General features: G+C 45.0%; 1 protein-coding gene across 1 annotated transcript in view; it reads right to left on the reverse strand.

Annotated features, from left to right (window-relative positions):
- Positions 1-2,306: 2,306 nt before the first annotated feature.
- Positions 2,307-22,286, reverse strand: part of LOC145362482 (uncharacterized) — a 64,694-nt gene continuing 44,714 nt past the window's right edge. Inside the window, exons 7-8 of the mRNA XM_080218493.1 lie at positions 18,154-18,894; positions 2,307-3,453 (exon numbers count right to left, since the gene is read on the reverse strand). Of these exons, the coding sequence (XP_080074619.1) occupies positions 2,476-3,453; positions 18,154-18,894 (1,719 nt within the window). The 3' untranslated portion in view covers positions 2,307-2,475. The remainder of the gene's footprint in view (positions 3,454-18,153; positions 18,895-22,286) is intronic.

Below are 22,286 nucleotides of genomic sequence, written 5' to 3' on the forward strand. Positions count from 1 at the left end.
TTGAGATGATTCTCCAGCGGTTTGGGGCAACGTTATGGAACATGACTATTTGGGCGACATGGTGTCACTGTGGTGAGCACTGCTGCCTCACAGTGCCAGGGACCCAGGTTCAATTCCTGGCTTGGGTCACTGTGTAGAGTCTGCACATTCTCCCTGTGTCTGCGTGGGTTTCCTCCCACTGTCCGAAAGATGTGCTGGTGAGGGCGCATTGGTCATGCTAAATTCTCCCCCGGTGTAACCCGAACAGATGCCGGAGTGTGCTGACTGGGGGGATTTTCATTAACTTCATTGCAGTGTTAATACAAGTCTACTTGTGACACTAATAAATAAACTCTATTAATCCGATCTATAAGTTACAGGAAAAAAAGCCAAATGATTAGCAATAAATTATTTATAAAATGTCCAGGTTTTGAAGTTAAGGGAGTCAGTTGAACTGAAAACTGCAAAGATTTTGGAAAAAGCAAAAAAAAGCTTCAAAATTTGCAAAGAAACTATTGACTTTAAAGGATAATGATCATGAATTAAATAGAAAAAAAAAGTTTAAAAAATAGACTGGGTCTGCACTCATTGGAGTTTAGAAGGATGAGGAGGGATCTTATAGAGATGTATAAGATAATGAAGGGGATGGATAGGGTAGAGGTAGAGAGATTCTTCCCGCTTAGAAAGGACAGTAGGACTGGGGGCACAGCCTCAAGATAAGGGGGGGTGCAGTTTAGATCAGAGTTGAGGAGGAACTTCTTCACTCAAAGGGCGGTGAATCTCTGGAATTCTCTGCCCGTTGAAGTGGTGGAGGCTGCCTCGCCAAATATATTTAAATCACGGGTAGATAGGTTTCTGATAGACAGGGGAATTAAGGGTTATGGGGAGAAAGTGGGAAAGTGGAACTGATCCACTTCAGATCAGCCATGATCTTATTGAATGGCGGGGCAGGCTCGAAGGGCTAGATGGCCTCCTCCTGCTCCTATTTCTTATGTTCTTAAAAGTGTTCTGTTTGTACAACTTTGGAGTCTGCGTATATTTCAGTTTGTGGACGAGTCTTTGGAATGCTTTGGGTGAAGATTTGTGTAAATACAGTTCTAAAACAATGTATAGCTTCAAATGTTAGTTTATATGAAGTCATGGAATAAAATAATATTATCTCTGAGTTTAATAGAGATACTTGAATAATCAGAACAAAATAATGAGAAAATGATGTGCCTGGGAACCGGAAATGATGAAGTATTTGATCTGTATTTGTGAACAGGAGTTGAGAGTTATAAGTTTGTACTTTTTCTGAGTCCTTTTTGATCAGGTATTTATTTTGTTTATGTGCAGTGTAATATAGTATCTTAGAGCGGCACGGTGGCACAGTAGTTAGCACTGCTGCCTCATGGCACCAGGGACCCGTGGTCCATTCCCAGCTTGGGTCACTGTCTGTGTCTGCACGTTCTCCCCACATCTGCACGGATTTCCTCTGGGTGCTGCGGTTTCCTCCCATAGTCCGAAAGACGTGCTGGTGGGGCACCCTGGCCACACTAAATTCTCCCTCAGTGTCCCCAGACTGGTGTTGGGTTGTGGCGACTAGGGGATTTTCACAGTAACTTCATTGCAGAGTTAATGTAAGCTAGTCTGTGACACTAATAAATAAATATGCTATATATAAATAAATCAGTTGTGTAACTTAGGTAAGGGGCCATTAATTACTCCCACAAGAGACCTCATATCTTTTCTATTTCTTATCTCGACCCAAATCCATTCCTCATCCTGATCTTTCAGGCTAAGATGGTCTCTCTGTACTGAACTAACGCCGTTGTTAATCAATGGGAGAGATCCCGTCACTTTCCTGCTATTCCGTTATGTCAAATACCCTTCAATATTTAGATCCCAGCCTCGGTCACCTTTCAACCAAATCTCTCTAATGTCTATCAGGACAGACATTTACCTCTACCCACGTGGACAATTCATCCTTTTTGTTATAAATGCAGAGTACATTTTCAGAGATTTAATTATCTAATAGGGAGTTCAGTAAGAAACCTCTTACCCCAGCGAGTGGTGAGAATGTGGAACTTGCTACCACAGCGAGTGGTTGAGGTGAATAGCAATGACTACATTGAAACAGGCAGGTAGATACACATGAGGGAGAAAGGAATAGAAGGATATGCTGATGGGGGGAGATGAAGAGGGGTGGGTGGAGGCTCATATATACTGACACAGACTGATTGAGCCCACTGGCCTGGCCCTGTGCTTGTAGACTCAACAGAACAGAGAGAAATGTATTTATTTTAGATCTACCTGTAGTGGCAGGGAAAACACTGTTTACAATCGAGGCTAAAATAAACATCCTTCACCAGTTTTTGTGGATCATTTCAGTGGAGATGTGCTCTCCCAGGCTCAAAGAGCATCAGCCCACTGGGAGCAAAGTCCTGAGACCTGCCAGTCCAGCAGGAAGAAACCCTCCGACCCTCCCACTTCACCCACTGTCAGAATGAACGTGGTTCAGTCCTGGGTGTGATGAACAGCAGAATCCAATGCTTGTAATCGCTTGTGAACTCGCTGGTGTCTCAGCAGGTGGGATGACCGTGTGAATCCCTTTCCACATTCAGTGCAGGTGAACGGCCTCTCCCCAGTGTGAAGTCGCTGGTGTGTCAGCAGGTTGGAGAATCGACTGAATCCCTTCTGACACACAAAGCAGTTAAATGGCCTCTCCCCAGTGTGAACTCGCTGGTGTGAAATCAGGTTGGACGAGTCACTGAATCCCTTGCCGCACACAGAGCAGGTGAATGGTCTCTCCCCGGTGTGAACTCGCTGGTGTGTCTGCAGGCTGGATGCCTGACTAAATCCCTTCCCGCACAGAAAGCAGGTGAATGGCCTCTCCCCAGTGTGAGTTCGCTGGTGTGAAAACAGATTGGATGAATCACTGAATCCTTTACCACACTCAAAGCAGGTGAAGGAAGCCTCCCCAGTGTGAAGTTGCTGGTGTCTCAGCAGGTTGGCAGAGTTACTGAATCCCTTCCCACACACAGAGCAGGGGAATGGTCTTTCTCCGGTGTGAACTCGCTGGTGTGAATACAGGTTGGATGACTGAGCAAATCCTTTACCACACATGGAGCAGATGAATGGCCTCTCCCCAGTGTGAACTCTCTGGTGTGTCTGCAGGGTGGATGAATCGCTGAATCCCTTCTCACACACGGGACAAGTGAATGGCTTCTCTCCATTGTGAACTCGCTGGTGTATCAGCAAGTGTGATGACTGAGTGAATCCCTTCCCACAATCAGAGCAGGTGAAGGGCCTCTCCCCTGTGTGAACTCGCTGGTGTGTCAGCAAGATCGATAACCGAGTGAACCCTTTCCCACAACTGGAGCAGGTGAATGGCCTCTCCCCAGTGTGAATGCGTCGATGAATTTCCAGCACCGATGGGGAACGGAATGACTTTTCACAGTCGCCACATTGCCATGGTTTTTCCATGATCTGAGTGTCTTTCTGTCTCTCCTGCAGTTTTCACAAAATGTGCACTGGAACACTGTCACTTTGGTTCCACGTGCCTCAATGCTTTACTGTTCACACCAAATTGTTCACCCAATTCAAAAAGATAAACGTTTCTGGTTCCAGATTCAAAACTGATGACATTCAGTTCCCATGAATTGAGTGACTGTTCGATCTTGAGATTTCTATCGGCAAATCGTCTCCTTCTAATATCCTGTAAAAAGAATTTACAAAAGTCATCACTGTCAGAACAAGATAGAAATTCAGAACAGTCATTTCTAGTCCCTGTGCAACACTACAAAGGATGCCAATGTCTTTAAGAGAGAGAGAAACCTGGGCCAACCTTTCCAGAGTCTGCACCCTCCCTGGATTCACTTCCTTACCCTTCAGTTGCTGCAGGTCCCCAATTTCCCCCAGAATGAGAATAGAAATGGAAAGGGGGAGACACTGACTTCCTCCCAGATGTTGCCCAGAGGAGGGAGTCTGAACCTGAAATCTGAATCAATCCAACTTCCGCATTGTGACGTCGACAATAGAGCCTGTCTGAATCACCCAATAAGAATCAGCCTCTTCTGTGATGACGTCATAGAGTTTCAGTGCGCAAGCGCGCAGACCCGGGAGCCCCGCCCCCCCCCACCCCTGGGAGCTAAGGTTTCCAGACAAGCGGCTGGCGGCTCCGGCCAGAGCGAGAAGCCGCTCGGTGGTCTCCCCCTGCCCCCCCCGGCCCGGGACTGCGCATGTCCAAGGGCGAGGGGAGGCTGCTCATGCGCGGGTTAGCCCGCCTCCTGACCCTCGTGCTGGGGTGTTGACCAATGGGAGAAGTTGGAGGACCGGAAGGACTCTGGTCCTCCATCCAATCAGGTCTTTGTGACACTCAGATTGAGGTCCACAACAGACTGAAACCTCCTCCTGTCGCCTTCATTTGTGAGTAAAACACTTTCTTTTCTCCCTCTTTCCATTTCTTTTCTCATTCTGAGGGAAACTGGGGACTTGCAGCAACTGAAGGGAAAGGAAGTGAATCCAGGGAGGCTGCAGACTCTGGGAAGGTTGGCCCAGGACTCTCTCTATCAGAGACATTGACATTCTTTCACTCCCTCAGTTTGACACATTTATTTGTCTGGGTAAAAGGATGATCTCTTTCCTAATGTTCACAATTAAAGAGATAGTTTCTCCAGGAGTTGGCTGACTTTTAAGGGGACAGTAAATTAAGATAGGCCAGAGATGTCTAGTCTTGTAATATGGTACAGATTAGATCTGTATTTGTAATAAAATACAGTAGTTACTTCTAATCTTGTATTATTCCGCTGCAGCTACAATATGCATTTCCAGCAGAGTCATTATGACACAAAGTGTCCATTCAGTAACTTGGGCTCATGCTAACACTCTGGAGGACAATCTAGTCACTCCCATATCTTCTCTACATCCCCATTCCCCCTACACGTTTATTTCCTTGAAGAGCCCCTTCAATTTAATTCTGAAATTATAAGAACATAAGAACATAAGAACATAAGAAATAGGAGCAGGAGTAGGCCATCTGGCCCCTCGAGCCTGCCCCGCCATTCAATAAGATCATGGCTGATCTGTCGTGGCTCAGTTCCACTTTCCCGCCCTCTCCCCATAACCCTTAATCCCCTCTCTTATCAAAAACCCATCAACCCGCTTCTTAAAAATATTTAGCGAGGCAGCCTCCACCACTTCAACGGGCAGAGAATTCCAGAGATTCACCACCCTTTGAGTGAAGAAGTTCCTCCTCAACTCCGTTCTAAACCGCCCCCCCTTTATCTTGAGGCTGTGCCCCCTAGTCCTACTGTCTTTTTTGAGCGGGAAGAGTCTTTCCACCTCTTTCCTATCCGTCCCATTCATCATCTTATACGTCTCAATGAGATCTCCCCTCATTCTTCTAAACTCTAACGAGTACAAGCCTAGTTTATTCAGCCTCTCCTCATAGCTCAACCCCCTCAACTCCGGTATCAGCCTAGTAAACCTCCTCTGCACTCCCTCCAAGGCCAAAATATCCTTGCGCATTCTCCTCTTCTACTTCAAACAAGCTAGTCGGCAGAGAGTTTCAGGTCAGCAACACTTTTGAAATAAAATACTCCCTAACAGTTCTGTGTATCTCTAATCATGTGATAGAGTACTGTATAATTATAGATCATAGTGTTATTGGGTGTGTATTGAATACAGCAGAATGTGAATAGAGAGTATGTGGTCCAGATATTTACAGCCTTCAATAAATGAGAGAAGAATGAATGTTCCTTAGCAATTAAAATTCTGTTCTGAATTTCTACCCTGTACTGTATCTGATAACGTTTGTAAATTCTTTTACAATATATTAGGAGAGGCAATATCGCAGACAGAACACTCAAAGTAGACAGCACATCAGGATCTGACAGAGTCATTCCATTCATCGGGAGCTGAATATCATCAACCTTCAGTTTTTGTCTGCTGTGAGAGATTTTAATATCAGTGTGACTGGAATAGTACAGAGAAAGACACCTGACTGAGAGTGTACAATGCGGTGACTGTGAAAGACATTTTAATCAGTTACGTTGGCTGAAGAAACATCACATCATTCACAGCAGGGAGAGACTGCACATGGGTGTATGTGTGAACGAGGCTTCAACTGATTGTCAGACTTGGAGAGACACAAGGACATCGACACCATGGAGAAACCATGGAAATGTGGAGATTGTGGGAAATGTTTTCGTTGCCCGTCTCACCTGGAAATTCATCGACGTTGTCACACAGGGGAAAAGCCATTCATCTGCCCTGTTTGTGGGAAGAGGTTCAGTAACCCATCCATCTTACAGACACACCAGCGAATTCACACTGGAGAGAGACCATTTGTCTGTCCTAATTGTGAGAAGGGATTCACCCAGTTATCCCACCTACAGTCACACCAGCGAATTCACACTGGGGAGCGACCATTCACTTGCTCTGTGTGTGGGAAGGAATTCAGTAATTCATCCATCCTGCGGACGCACATACGAGTCCACACTGGGGAGAAGCCATTCTCCTGTTCTGAGTGTGAGAAGCAATTCAGCCATTCATCTGACCTCAGGAAACACGAGCGAGTTCATGCTGGGCTGAGGCCGTTCATCTGCTCCCAGTGCAGGAAGCGATTCAGTGATTCATCTGACCTGAGGAGACACCAGCGAGTTCACACTGGGGAGAGGCCATTCACCTGCTCTGATTGTGGGAAGGGATTCACTCAGTTATCGAACATGCGGACACACCAGCAAGTTCACAAGTGATTACAAGTGTTGGATTCTGCTGTTAATCACACCCAGGACAGAACCATGTTCATTCTGACAGTTGGTGAAGTGGGAGGGTTAGAGGGTTTTTCTCCTGTTGGATTGGCATCAGCAAGTTCACAAGTGATTACAAGTGTTGGATTCTGCTGTTAATCACACCCAGGACAGAACCATGTTCATTCTGACAGTTGGTGAAGTGGGAGGGTCAGAGGGTTTTTCTCCTGTTGGATTGGCATCAGCAAGTTCACAAGTGATTACAAGTGTTGGATTGTGACTGATGCTGTTCTGTCGGTAGTAATGTTCATCAGTTCGCATGTGCGGCCGATATCTTTGTAAGGGGCAATGTGCAGCAGCGCGCAGGTGCAGACACCGTGTTTGTTGGGATCTGAACCACTGCAGTCCATATGGTGTAGGTACATCCATGCTGCTGGTAGGGAGGGAATTCCAAGATTTTGACCTTGTGACTGCGAAGGAATGCGATATATTTCCAAGTCAGGATGGTGAGTGGTTTGGAGTGGAGCTTGCAGTTGGTGGCGTTCCCATGTCTCTGCTGCCCTTGTCCTTTTAGATGGAAGTGGTTGTGGGTTGGAAGGTGCTAAGATGAATTTCTGGAGTGCATCTTGTAGATAGTACACAATGCTGCTCCTGAGTTCCACATTGTTCAGAATGGAGACAACCTGTCCATCAAACTACATCATCCCTCTGAGTCCCAATGTCTTATTGATCAGACAGAGCAGTGACAGCGCAGGAATGAAAAGGAAGCAAATACTGTTCTCCAGAACCTATTCCCTCACGGGAACGTCCGAGTCTCATAGAATTCCTACAGAGCAGAAGGAGGCAACTGTCATAGTTGCTCTTTCCTAGTGCCAGCCCCACAAATTACCTGATTCATTCAGCTCAATTTTAAAACCTGCCTTTGTGTTTTTTTCGTTCTGTCTCACTCATTTTCTTTCTGTTTTAAATCAATTTGATAGGGCCTTAAAAGGGGAAGTTTTGTATTTGGGGAACAGGAAACGAAACATCACACCAGGGTCTGATAAGTTCACCCAAGTTATTGGAACTGAATATCATTGAGTCTTGAACATGGAAGGAAAAAGCACCATTCAGAGTGGGGAGAAACCATACACCTGTTCTGTGTGTAGATGAGGCTTCAATCGATCATCAGGCTTGCGGCAACATAAACGTGTTTACACGAAGACACCATGGAAACGCAGGGATTGTGAGGAGTCATTTTGTTGCCCGTCTCAGCTAGAAACTCATCAACACAGTCACACTGGGGAGAAACCTTTCACTTGTTCTAAGTGTGGGAAGGGATTCAGTGATTTATCCAGCCTGCTGAGACACTGGGGAGAGGCCATTCAGTTATAATGTGTGTGGGAAAGGATTCAATGATTTATCCAACCTGTTGAAGCACCAGCGAGTCCACACTTTGGAAAACCGTTCACCTGCCCCAAGCGTGGGAAAGGATTCACTGATTCATCCAAGATGTTGAGACACCAGCGAGTTTACGACAAGAGACCATTTAAATGCTTAAGTGCTTTAAAGGTTTTGAGAATCTGATGTCCCATCAATGTGTTCGCACTGAGGAGAGACTTTTCCAATATCTGGACTGTGGTAAATGCTATAAAAGACGTTGAGATCTGATGTTCCATCAGCGAATTCACATTGATGAGAGACCGTTCAGGTGCTCCTGCTCTGGGACTGGGTTCAGGCGATCATCTGAACTCACTGTACACCAGCAAATTCAAACCAAGAAAAGACTGTGGAATATAGAAAGGGATTCACTCCGTCATTCCACCTGCTGAGACACCAGCAACTTTGTGAGTAACTTCAGTCAATGAATTCATTGGAGTCTTTTTCTGTTCTTTTTCAAACCCCAGCCCAGTTACAGGGGCTAATATTTTTTGCTTAAGAAAATAGTTTGTGTAAAATACACTGTGCTGAATCTTTTTTAACAGCTGTTACAGTTTGTTCCTTTTGAAATTCTCTCCCCTGTCTCATCCATGCTCACCAACAACGAGTGTGAGAGGCTCATGGAACTTTTTGGCACTAACATGGAGACAATCTGGTCAGCTGCCTCTGCTGCTTCCCTTCCTTCCACAAGCACACCGGGCCAAACTATCCTTAACTAAGTCTGGAACTCACATTTTTCTCCAGTTTCCCTCCCATCTGTCTCTTATGCCCTGTCAGAACTCAGCTTGTGCATGACCCCACCCCACAACCCCCATGACCCTTATGTTCTATTGACCCTATTCACACTAAGCTGCTGACCATTTGCCTTCTCTATATTAATTGATACTGTTTACTTGTGGTCCTAATCCTTCTCACCTTTAAATCCACTGTCACCACACATTCTGAAAAATCAATCTTTGACCTCCTCTCCAGCTTCCTTTTCCTCTCCAAGGCCCCTGAACTTGATGTTCCCCAAGGATCTATCTGTGGTCCCTCCTATTTCTCATCCACATGCTGCCATTAAGTGACATCATTCGAAAGCACCGTGTGAAATTTCCCACGTACACTGATAACACCCAGCTTTAACTCACCCTCATCCCCCTCCATTCCTCCACTGTTACTAAATTATCAAACTGCTTCTCCCACATTCAGTACTGAATGAGTAGAAATTTCCTCCAGTTAAAAATTGAGAAGATCAAAGCGATTGTCTTCAGTCACCATTCCAAATCCCATTCCCTAACAACTGAGCACATCCATCTTCCTCGGAACTGTCTGAGGCTGTCCCACACCCTTCACAATCTCAATGTCAGATTTGACCCCAAGATGAGTTTCTGACAACATTTCCACACCATCACTAATATCAGATATTTCAGTCTCCATCATGTAGCCCGTGCACCCCACCTGCTGCTGAAACCCTCATCCATGCCTGTTACCTTTAAACGGAATGATTCAATCCATTCCTGACCAGCCTCCCACACTCACCCCACCCCCACAGTAAACATGTTTAGTTTTAATTTGTGTAGCTTGGGTGTCTCTGGCTGGCCAGCAATAATTCTCCATCCCTAATTGGCGGGCAGTTGAGGGTCAACCACATTGCAGTGGGCCTGGAGTCACGTGTAGGCCAGACCAGGTAAGGACGGCACATTTCCTTCCCGAAAGGACATTAGTGAACAAGATGGGTTTTTCCAATAATCGACAATTGTTTCATGGCCATCAGTAGATTCTTAATTCCAGGGATTTTTTTATTGAATTCAAATTCCACCAACTGTCGTGGTGGGATTCAAACCTGGGTTCCCAGAACATTAACAATAGTCTAGCGGCAGCCCCACTAGGCCATCACCAATGCAAGTTATTAATATAATATAGTAATATAAATATAAGTTATTACTGATCCCAGCAGTCAGTTTGTGCACAGTAAGATTCCACAAACAGCAGTCTGATTAATCCACAATGACGTTAGTTAAAACACAAATGTTGGTCCCATTGCACAGTTGCATTGTGGTCAGCACTTCTACCTCGCAGCGCCGGCTTCAACTCCAGGCTCGGGTCACTATCTGCATGGAGTTTGCACATTCTCCTTGTGTCTGCATGGGTTTCCTCCAAGTGCTGTGGTTCCCTCCCACAGCACAAAGATGTGTGGCCATGCTGAATTGCCTGTTAGTGTCAGAGGATTAGAAAGGTGGGGTTATGGGGATAGGGCCTGGGTGCGATTGTGGTCAATGCAGACTTGGTGCCGAATGGCCTCCTCCTGCACTGTAGGGATTCTGTGCAGCAAAGGAACTCCCCTGTGGACAGTATGTGAAGTTGCTGAGTTCTCCTGAACTGAGAGTGGAGCTGACTGAACTACCAAGCCTGCAATGTACCTTAAAGGACCTGATCTTTCCTCTTAATTCTTCCTGATCAGTCAAATAATTAACTCTGAAATCAATCCCAATTTAATCTTTGAAGCAAAATCTACCGCCTTAAATCAGCTGTGAAAGAGAAAGAAATTTCTTGTTCAGAACCTTTCACACCCTCAGAACATCCCAAAGTGATTTAGTCAATGATAGATTTTGGAAGGAAGAATGTGGAGAGGCAGAATAAACAAAATGGGACAGTTTTAAACAGGGTGCAGGAACACAGTGACTGGGAGTGGATGTACACAAATCCTTGACTGTGTCAGGACAAGGAATCGAACCTTGGCCCTGGGTGATGAGGCAGCAGTGCTAACCACTGTGCTACTGTCCTACTTGTTGTCTGTCTTGAATCACAACCTTTATTTTAATCAAAAATGTTGATTGTCCCTAATTGGATTTTCCCTCACATCCCAGAGTCTGGTCAAAGATCGTAACAATAAATAAGAGGGTGAAAAGTTATCAGGGGCTTTGGAACTGAGATTACAATCAGATCAGACATGAGCTTACTGAATGGCAAACCAGACTCAAGGGGCTGAGTGGCCTACTCCTAATTCATATATCTGCATATATGTTCACAAATGTCCTTTAGGGAAAGAAATCTGCCATCATTACCTGGTCTGGCTTCCATGTGACACCAAAGCCACAGCAATGTGGTTGATTCTTAGATGCTCACCAAGGGCAACTAGGGATGGGCAATAAATGCTGGCCAGCCAATGATGACCATGTCCCACAAATGAATAAAAAAAATTGTAATGATAGCCATGTACTTGATATCAATGTGTATATATATATTTTTTTCCTTATTTAAGGGGGGGTGGTGTTTAAAATTTCAGATTTCTTCCGTAGGTAGCCAGTGTGTCTGGAAAACATTTAGCTTCAGGTGTAAAAGCAAGTTAGAACAGAAAGTCCAGTGGTTAGTTCAGAGCTTTCTTCTCCCCAGGTCAGTTCTAATAAACTGTGTCCACCTGAGTTACATTTATACAGATTCACTCGCACAGTAAGCAATCAGATCTCACTGAACTCGAACGACAACTTATATTTATGTAGAGTTTTTCATTTAATAACATGTCCTAAGCAGTTTCACAGGAACAAAAGGACATATTGCGTCAGATGATACAAAGAGATTGGTTATAAGGACAGTCTTTAGGGAGGAAAATGAAGTGGAAAGGTGGAGAGGTTTAGGGAGGAAATTCCAGAGCTTAGGGTCCAGGCATCTGAAGGCATGACCACCAATGGTGGAGTGATTTAAATCAGGGGTGAAGGACATCCGTGAATGATGCTCCATGTGTGTGGCCCCATAGCCCAGGCTCAGGGCCCTAATCTGAACTTTGGGACAGAGTTTGACCATCCCTGGTCTCACAGAAAAACAATTCCCCTGATAAACATCTTGTAAGATTTGTGTTTATTTATACTATAAAAAATTGGGTCCAGTCCTCCTGTGTACTGAATGGGGATTGATTTTAACAGATTTAAACTCCTTTGGATTTCAGTGTTACAACTTGAATATCTTTTGGTTAAAAATGGAAATAAATAAATATTGGAAAAGTGAACAAAACAAAAATGGGGAAACACACCCAATCTCCTTCATGTGCATTGAACATTCCTTCACCCACTCATCCACCCAGTGGCTCCCAGCCGGATTGATAATCAGCACAAAGCCAGAGAGAGGGGGAGCTGGTTCTCGGGATGTAAGAATGGACAAGGGCTGGAAGTTTACAGTTTATGGTCATGACCTGCATGGAGGTAAGTCAGAATCGTACTTGAAGCTCCATGGAGGCAGCCACTTTCTCCATGATAGCCTCTGGAACCTCCACTAGCCCCTTAACCTTCCAACCTCCCTGCCCTCCTCCAATTAGGGAAGAAGTTGACATAGTGGTAATGTCTTTGATTGGATTTATTGTCACCTATATTGGGATACAGTGAAAAGTATTGTTTCTTGCACAACATACAAACAAAACATATTGTTTGTAAAGTACATCAGGGAAAAAGAAAGGAGACAGTGCAGAAAATAGTGTTAGAGTCATAGCTAGAACATTACAGCACAGTATAGGCCCTTTGGCCCTCAATGTTGTGCCGAGCTACGTCCAATTCCAAGATCAAGCTATCCCACTCCCTATAATTCTGGTGTAGAGAAAAGCTTAATTCAAGGTAGGTCCATTCAAGAGTCTGATGGCAGTAGAGAAGAAGGTGTTGTTGAGTTGGTTGGTCTGTGATCTCAGACTTGAATGCTTTCTATGATGCATCTGTCTGTGTGGGTTTCCTTCACGTGCTCCGAGTTCCTCCTACATCCAAAAGACGTGCTGGTTAGATGCATTGGCATTGCTAAATTCTCCCTCAGTGTACCCGAACAGGCACCTGAGTATGGCGCCTCGGGGATTTTCAGAGTAACTTCATTGCAATATTAATGTTAGCCAACTTGTGACACTAATAAATGAAGTTCCTGGGAAAATCCCCTAGTCGCCGCACTCTGGTATCTGTTCAGGTACACTGATGGAGAATTTAGCATGGTCAATGCACCTAACCAGCACATCTTTCGGACTGTGGGAGGAAACCAGAGCATCTGGAAGAAAACCAGGCAGACACAGCAACAACGTGCAAAGTTCACAGATTCACCCAAGCTGGGAATCAAAGCCAGGTCCCTGGTGCTGAGGCAGCAGTGCTAAGCAGTGTGCCACCGGGCCACCCTAACAAGTCTTGTTATGTTTTTCCTATAACATATCAGACAATATCTTATAATTCCAACAGCATTTTAACCATTCTTATTATGTTTATAATTCTAAATGTTAAAAACTTTTGTGTTCAAATTTACATTCTAGCCTTTCTAACATTGTATTTATGAATCATTTATTCTTTAATTGTCTTACAATTCAAGCTGTCTATTTAACTAATCTGGCTGCTTTACAATTGTGGGAACTTCAGTCCACAAATAAGGTAGTCGAATGCATTGTTTGAAGCAGGATGCTCTTTATATAAATAAATGACAAAGTTTAAAAACAGTGGTAAACAAAAGGAAACAGGAGCGTTAAAACCAGCCTGGAGTTGCAGACTGAAACCCTGCCCAAAGGCCACACGTGCTCAGAAGGGAGAGAGGTTGAGAAGAACACTCTGTAACACTTCTCCTTCTCTTAAATTTCAATCCCCCATCAGGACAGAAATACAACAAAAGTAATGTCTTTAACCACATGGAAGTTTGTCAGGAGCTTTGTGATTGCATTGCGACCTGTATAATACCACTGGTAAATCTCGTAATGATGGATCTGGAATGGGAGATGAAGAGGTCATTTGAGAATCTGGACATGAATGTTCCTCTTCCACTCCCACAGCAGAGTCAACTGGCAAAGCTGGAACCATTTCCTGGTGAACATCCACAGCAGCATGACCCTCTGCCGTGTTCTCAGTAATGGTTGCTGACCCTGAAACTGTTCCTGACTCGGGGTCACACCACAAGTGAATATGGTCTTGGTGTTTGCAAATAACTCGTCCATTTTACAGTCTCACCACTCAAGATACTGAACCACTTTGGTTTAAAATTATTCCCAGTAACCACCTTTCGTTACTCCCAAAGTTCCTGATGTAAACCTGATCACCCGGTTTGAACTGCCTCTCTTTGGTGCGGTAGTCATGTCTCTCCTGCTTTTCTTGTCTCCTGCTCACTTTTGCTCTGAGATCTGGATGAAGCAGATCCAGATGAGACTTCAGCCCTCTACTTAAAAATTCCACAGAAGAGAGTCTGGTTGTGGATTGTGGCGTGATACGAAACTGCAACAAAAATCTTGGGAGCTTTGTTCTTAAAGTATCGCCTGCCATTCTTTTCAATCCCTCCTTCAGAGTGTGAACAGCTCTTTCTGCTGGACCATTTGTAGCCAGATGAAACGGTGCAGTACACACATGGTGTATACCATTCCTTTACATGAATTCCTGAAACACCTCACTTGTAAACAGTGTGTCGTTATCTGAAACAAGCGGATCTGCTAACCCAGGGCTTGTGAAAATTTGACAGCTTCTCTATTGTCACAGGAGCTGGAATATTACTCATAATCTGTGCTTCCAACCATTTGGAATTCGCATCTATAACCACCAAACACATGATTCATGAAAGGTCCCCCAAAGTCCACCTGTAGTCTGGACTACGGCCTATCAGGCCACTCCCAAGGATGAAGTGGTAATGTACCCAGTGTGTTGGAGGGAATGAACTCAGAAGAATCATTCAACACTTAAACCTGATTCAATCGATAAACAGTTTATTGAGTTATGCCAGTGGGGAGAAGCTACAGGAGCTGACCGTGTACAACTCCACCCAAAGAAAATCATCAACTCTTGTCCAGTTACTCAGCCCATCCCAGCTGGACACAATCCAATCAGGATGGTTATAGATGACATACATTACACATAGGTGCAATGAAATTAGTATCTGGGCATCATGGGCTTTGTGATCATCTCACGAACAGGTAGGTGCCCCCATCATAGTGTTTTCCAGACCCCCTTATCTACCATCCTTGGGCTTTCTTTGGTACACAGACTCCCTTAGTTTGAAAAGGGGTGGATTAAAAGTTCTCAAATGGACATCAGCACCCTTCCTTTGTTTTAAACTAATGACCACACAGTCTGGGAATCATTTCTATTTAATAATCTCACATTTGAATCTTTTTCTTTCAGTATCCAATCCTAGAATTTTCCTTTCCATTGTGTCAATTGCATCAGGAATAAATCTTTGGACCTGACAGGAAATTTAACCCAAGGTCAATCCAACACAGGATTGGTCAGAATTATTTCACATCTCCCAAATTTTAAATAACCAAGACAAATTAAAACCATCATTCTCATGTATGAATTGTATCTGGATAAAAATTCCTGCAGGTTTAGTAAACTATCCTGGAATCATGTCTCTGGTCAGTAAATATAACGTGAAAAAAAAGTTTTATTAATTACGCTTTTAAAAAAAACTTTGATTTAAATCACAGACAGAAAACCTCAAAGCTTGAAGCAATTCACAAATATCACACATACACAAGCAGAGAAACTTAGCATGTTCTTACTAACCTTATTGAGTTTTCTGAGAAAGTGACCAAAGAGGTGGATGGGGGTAAGGCAGTTGATGTGGTATATATGGACTTTAGTAAGGCGTTTGATAAGGTTCACCATGGAAGGCTTCTGCAGAAAATGCAGATGTATGGGATTGAGGGTGATTTAGGAAATTAGATCAGGATTTGGCTGGCGGATAGGAGGCAGAGGGTGGTGGTTATGGTAAGTATTCATCATGGAGTTCAGTTACGAGTGGTGTGCCTCAGGGATCTGTTTTGGGGCCACTGCTGTTTGTAATTTTTATTAATGATCTGGATGAGGGTATAGTTGGGTGGATTAGTAAATTTGCTGATGACACCAAAGTCAGAGGTGTGGTAGATAGTGAGGAAGGGTGTCTTAGTTTACAGGGAGACTTGGACAAGTTGCAGAGCTGGGCCGAGAGGTGGCGGATGGAGTTTAATGTGGAAAAGTGTGAGGTAATTCACTTTGGCAGGAATAACAGATGTGTAGAGTATAGGGCTAACGGTAGGACTCTGAATAGTGTGGATGAACAGAGGGATCTAGGTGTATGTGTACATAGATCCCTGAAAGTTGGGAATCAAGTGGATAGGGTTGTTAGGAAGGCATACGGTGTCTTGGCGTTTATTGGTAGGGGGATTGAATTTAGGAGCCGCATCGTCATGTTGCAACTGTACAAAACTCTGGTGCGGCCGCACTTGGAGTATTGTGTGCAGTTCTGGTCCCCACATTATAGGAAGGATGTGGAGGCTTTGGAGAGGGTGCAGAGGAGGTTTACCAGGATGTTGCCTGGTATGGAGGGGAGGTCCTATGAGGAGGGACTGAGGGATTTGAGGTTGTTTTCGTTAGAAAGAAGGCGGCTAAGAGGGGACCTTATTGAAACATATAAGATGATTAGAGGTTTAGATAGGGTGGACAGTGATAGCCTTTTTCCTCGGATGGAGAAAGCTAGCACGAGGGGGCATAGCTTTAAATTAAGGGGGGGTAGTTATAGGACGGATGTCAGGGGTAGGTTCTTTACCCAGAGGGTGGTGAGGGATTGGAATGCCCTGCCTGCTGCAGTTGTAAATGCGCCTAGTTTGGGGGCGTTTAAGAGATCCGTGGATAGGTTTATGGATGGAAAGGGTTTGGTTTAGGTTAGAGGGTCATTGCTTTTTAACTGGTCAGCGCAACATCGTGGGCCGAAGGGCCTGTTCTGCGCTGTAATGTTCTGTGTTCTTTACAACAACAATAACCAGAAACATTAAGCATTTTTGTGGTTCCATTTTTAAACTTCCAGAAATGCCTTTAATTAAAGACACAAGGTGAGGTTAATTCCCCAGAAAGATGCATTTTAAAAAACGTAGTCCAAAACAATAATAAAACACATCTACAAATAGGTTCTCATGGCTCGTAAACTTCAAACAATGAATCTTCAGCATTCTCTCTCTCAGCTATAGCTTCTTAAAGTGACCGAGCACTACAAGCTCACAAATCCTTGACTGAAATAAGATACAAGACCCTTCATTCTTAAAAACCTTTTTTAAGCCAACTTCCTGGGCCTGATTTTATTGGCAATATCTAGTCTTTATTGCTTTAAAATCCCAAACACGTTACCAACTGCAAAATCTTTGTTCTTTATCTGGAGTTGAGGTGACAACACGATAAAATTTTCACAGTTATTCCAAATTCCTCCAGGCTTAAAATTTCCACATTTAACTTGTTCCGATATAAATCCTCAATTATAAAATGAGTGCATAAAACCTCAGCATTCGAGAAAACTCGAAATGTTGGCTCTAATCTCTCTCCACAGATGCGTCAGACCTGCTGAGATTTTCCACCATTTTCTGTTTTTGTTTCAGATTCCAGCCTCTTTTTGTGTTTGTTTACCTGAGATATCTCAATTCCTTCATTGTCCAGGACAATATATTCTCAATATCTTTAAAACATAAATTCAACATTTGATTTCAGGCATTAACATATTCTGTTAGTTTGCTCTTTATTGTCGATGTCAGGCTGGGGTTGTTCCCCTTGGAGCAAAGGAGGTTGAGGGGAGATTTGAACGAGGTGGACAAGATTCTGACAGGTTTAGATAAGGTGGACAAAGAAAAGCTGTTCCCATTCGCTGATGGGACAGGGACGAAGGGGACAGAGATTTAAACTTTCTGGTCAGAGATGTAGGGGGAGGAATGTGAGGAAGAATATTTCGATGCAGTGAATGGTAATGACTTGGAACTTGCTGCCTCCGAGGGTGGAGGAAATGGAGACACTAAACAATTAAAGGAAATTGGATGGATATTTGTGGGGGGAGATTTCAAACAGAAATGCTCATTAAATATCCCTGAACGTCCTAACACCCTGTCACTCTGTGATCCTTGTGAAATTTAAAACAAAGTATTCGCAACAAGACTCAAAGAGAATCAGCCCACTGGAGGCTGAGAGCGGCCAGTCCAGCAGAAAGAAACCCTCCCCATTGACCAACCGTGAGAATGAACAAAATACAGTCCTGGATATAACTGAGAGCTGAAACAGTAACAGCAGAATCCAAACCCCTGGAATCACTCGTGAATTCGCTGGTGTCTCAGCAGCTGGGATGAAACTCTGAATCCCTTCCCACACTGAGAGCAGGTGAATGGTCTCTCCCCAGTGTGACGTCGCTGGTGTGTCTGCAGGTGGGATGACTGCGTGAATTTCTCCCCACACTGAGAGCAGGTGAACGGCCTTGCCCCGGTGTGAACTCGCTGGTGTCTCTGTAGGTGGGATGACTGCGTGAATTCTTTCCCACACTGCGAGCAGGTGAAAGGCCTCTCCCCGGTGTGAACTTGCTGGTGTCTCTGCAGGTGGGATGACCGAGTGAATCCCTCCCCACACTGAGAGCAGGTGAAAGGCCTCTCCCCAGTGTGAACTCGCTGGTGTCTCTGCAGGTGGGATGACCGAGTGAATCCCTTCCCACACTGAGAGCAAGTAAATGGTCTCTCCCTAGTGTGAACTCGCTGGTGTGTCTGCAGGCTGGATAACTGAGTGAATCCCTCCCCACGCTGAGAGCAGGTGAATGGTCTCTCCCCAGTGTGAACTCGCTGGTGTCTCTGCAGGTGGGATGACTGGTTGAATCCCTTCTTACACTGAGAGCAAGTAAATGGTCTCTCCCCAGTGTGAACTCGCTGGTGTCTCTGGAGGCTGGATGACTGGTTGAATTCCTTCTTGCACTGAGAGCAGATGAATGGCCTCTCCCCAGTGTGGCTGCGCCAATGTATTTCCAGCTTAGATGGGACTCCGTATCTCTTCCCACAGTCCGCACATTTCCATGGTTTCTCCATGGTGCATGTGATCTTGCCTCAGTTGCAGCCTCGTTCACACACAGAGCACAAGTACAGTTTCTCCCAGCTGTGATATCTATTCAGGCTTTGTAACTGGTTAAAGCGCTTTAGTCAGTGCACTGGAACACGGTTGGTGCTTTTCCAGTCACACTGATGTTTGAAATCTTTTCAAATCAACAGACCGGACAGCCATTTCTTCTCCTGGATTCAAAGGACAATTCAGGTCCCAAGGAATGTGACTCTGTCACGTCTCGATGTGACTTTTGAGAATTCTGCCCACGATTCCTCTCTCAATATCCTGTAAAACGAGTTGAAAAAAAGTCATCAGTGTCAGAACAGAAATTCAGGACAGAAAATTCTAGTTTCCACGGAACATTCTTTCCTCTCTCATTCCCCAAAAGCTGTAAATCTCCGTCCCACACGCACTCTCCCTCCATTCTCACTCTGATATTCACCCTCCCAATTCTCCTGAAGATACTGATTGAGGCCAATTGACAGGTCCACGCTCACTGCCTCCACTCCAGCACACAGAAATCGTAAGCAATAGAAGCAACAAGTTGGGCCATTCAGCCCATCAGATTGCCACAACCATTGATTGAGAATTGGCCGATCGCCACATTTCCCACGCTATCCCCCAGATGCCTCGATGCGCCAGTGTCTTCGATATCTCAAAATCTTATCAATCCCCGGCTTGAAATTGCTTGATGACTGAGGGCTTTTGTGGTCCAAAACTTCACCACATCCTTGAGTGAGGAAATCCCTCTTTACCTTAATTTTCTCTCCACTTTCCTAGCTGTTCCCCATAACTCTTGACTCAAATCAAAAATCAGTCTAACTCACCCTGGGATATGTTCAATGAGCCTCAGCCTCCAATGATCCCTGTGGAAGAGAAATCCAAACGACTAATGACTCTGATAGGCAGGAGATTAATGCCTGGAAATATCTAAGGTAGTTCCAGGCCAATATTAATCTGTCTTCATTCAGACAGAGGGAGGAGCAGCAGCAATGCTGGGCCACAATACAGGAAGCTCCATTCAGCCAAATCTCAGACTCTGATTGGCTGGAGGACCAGCGCCTCATCCGGTCCTCCAGGCGTTCCCATTGGTCAATGTCCCCGCACGCAGACAATGGGGGGCGGAACCCGAGCCCACGTGTGGTTTTGACCCGCCAGCTGGTGTCCAATGCGCAAAGTGTTCTGCTTCTGTAACCAGTGCCCGTGGCCGCCAATGGGAGGCGGTGTGCTGGGCACGCCCCTCCGAGTCATTGTGACGGCACAATGGAGCCCGGCCTGAATCAGCCAATCAGTCTGCTCTAGCGGTGACGTCTCCGGAGCCCCGCCCCCGCCCATTCATTCATTCCCCTCCAGTCAGTACATTCCGCACATTGTTACTCCATTCATTCATACAGAGATCTGTCTGGCAGCCTGAATGGAGACTGTCAGCTCCGTGTGTGTGTGTGTGTCTCCAGGACAGAGATCTGTCTGGCAGCCTGAATGGAGACTGTCAGCTCTGTGTGTGTGTCCAGGACAGAGATCTGTCTGGCAGCCTGAATGGAGACTGTCAGCTGTGTGTGTGTGTCCAGGACAGAGATCTGTCTGGCAGCCTGCGTGGGGACTGTCAGCTCTGTGTGTGTGTGTGTGTGTGTGTGTGTGTCCAGGACAGAGATCTTTCAATAAGCACCTTCAGGGGAATTGGGAGAGAGAATATTAGATGCAGCATGGAGGGAGAGTGTGTAAGACAGGGTTTCACAGCTTTTGGGGAATGAGAATTACTACATCTGACCAACCATCCCTGAACCTTCACAATAAATCTCTCAGGACACTCTTATCTCTGACTTGTCTGTACTTGTAGCAGTCTCACAAATATGTGTGCTGATATGAGAGGCTCTGCTCGGCAAGTTTAATGCCCCATGATTGTGTCTTTAATGACTAAATAGGAATGTGCTCAAGCCAGCTACATCCCATAATGCTTTATATATCAGTTAGTAACAATTCATTTGTTAACACAGTCCACAAGGATATATAAATACATTTAAAGGCAAAATACTGCGAAACAAAAACAGAAAATGCTGGAAAATCTCAGCAGGTCTAACAGCATCTGTGGAGAACTCTGACGCTCCAAACGTTGGCCTATTCTCTTTTCTAAATAAAGCTTTTTTAAAGTCATGATCTTACTGAATGGCAGGGCAGGCTGGAAGGGCTAGATGGCCTACTCCTGCTCCCATTTCTTATGTTCTTAAATATATATAACACAGCTGCCTCAGTCTTGGCCCATTCTGACACATACGATGGTGACTGGCAGGTCAGCCAATTGGTCAGAATATTTAAAATGGCCAAGAATGAGGAAAAGAATGACAAGGGAGGAAAAATGAGAGTATGAGGGAAAGCTAGCTCGAAGTATAAAGACCGATAACAAATGGAGCACTGGCCATAGAGCAATAAAGCACAGAAACAGCCCCTTGGGCCAACTGGTCCAGGCCAAGCTCTGAACCTGCGCCTCAGAATTCCCTCCAGTAACTTATCCAGCACTGATGTGAGGCTCAGCGGCCTACAGTCACCAGACTTCTCTTTACTCCTTAAACAACGGAACAAGATCTGCCACACTTCAATCTTCCACAACTTTGCCAGTGGAAAGAAAGAAGCAAATCTCTCTTGAAGGGCCTCTGCAATTTCTTCCCTAACCTCTCAAAAGATCTGAGAATACACTTTAATTAGGCCCAGGGGATTTATTTACCTTAATGCACTTTAAGGTTGAAGATTTCTCCACGAGTATATCTCCACTGCATGGGTTTTCTCCGGGTGCTCTGGTTTCCTCCCACACCCCAAAGATGTGCCCTTAGGCTGATTGGTGTAACAAATTGTCCCTAAATTAGTCTCCCCTCAATCTGGTTTCCAATGTGGAGTGCCATAAGCATAGACAAGGGTCATGGGTGGAAGAGGGGACTCACAATGTTAAAATGGGCGGCGTGGGCTCATTGGGCTGAAGGGGCTGTTTCCTGGGCTGTGTTGTTCTTTGTTCTAAGTACAAAAGTACATAAGAAATAGGAGCAGGAGTAGGCCATCTAGCCCTTCGAGCCTGCCCCGCCATTCAATAAGATCATGGCTGATCTGAAGTGGATCAGTTCCACTTTCCCGCTTTCTCCCCTTAATTCCCTTGTCTATCAGAAACCTATCTACTCGGAACTTAAATATATTCAGTGAGGTAACCTCCACCACTTGGCAGATGGAATACAATGTTGGCAAGTGTGAGGTTATCCACTTTGGTAGGAATAATAGTAGGAAGGACTACTACTTACAGGGCAAAAAGCTGTAGCAGGCGACGGTGCAGAGGGACCTGGGGGTCCTTGTGCATGAGTCGCAAAAACCCAGCCTACAGGTGCTGCAGGTG

This window comes from Carcharhinus amblyrhynchos, unplaced genomic scaffold (assembly GCF_965287045.1).
Source record: "Carcharhinus amblyrhynchos unplaced genomic scaffold, sCarAmb.v2.hapA scaffold_38, whole genome shotgun sequence".
Taxonomy (NCBI): domain Eukaryota; kingdom Metazoa; phylum Chordata; class Chondrichthyes; order Carcharhiniformes; family Carcharhinidae; genus Carcharhinus; species Carcharhinus amblyrhynchos.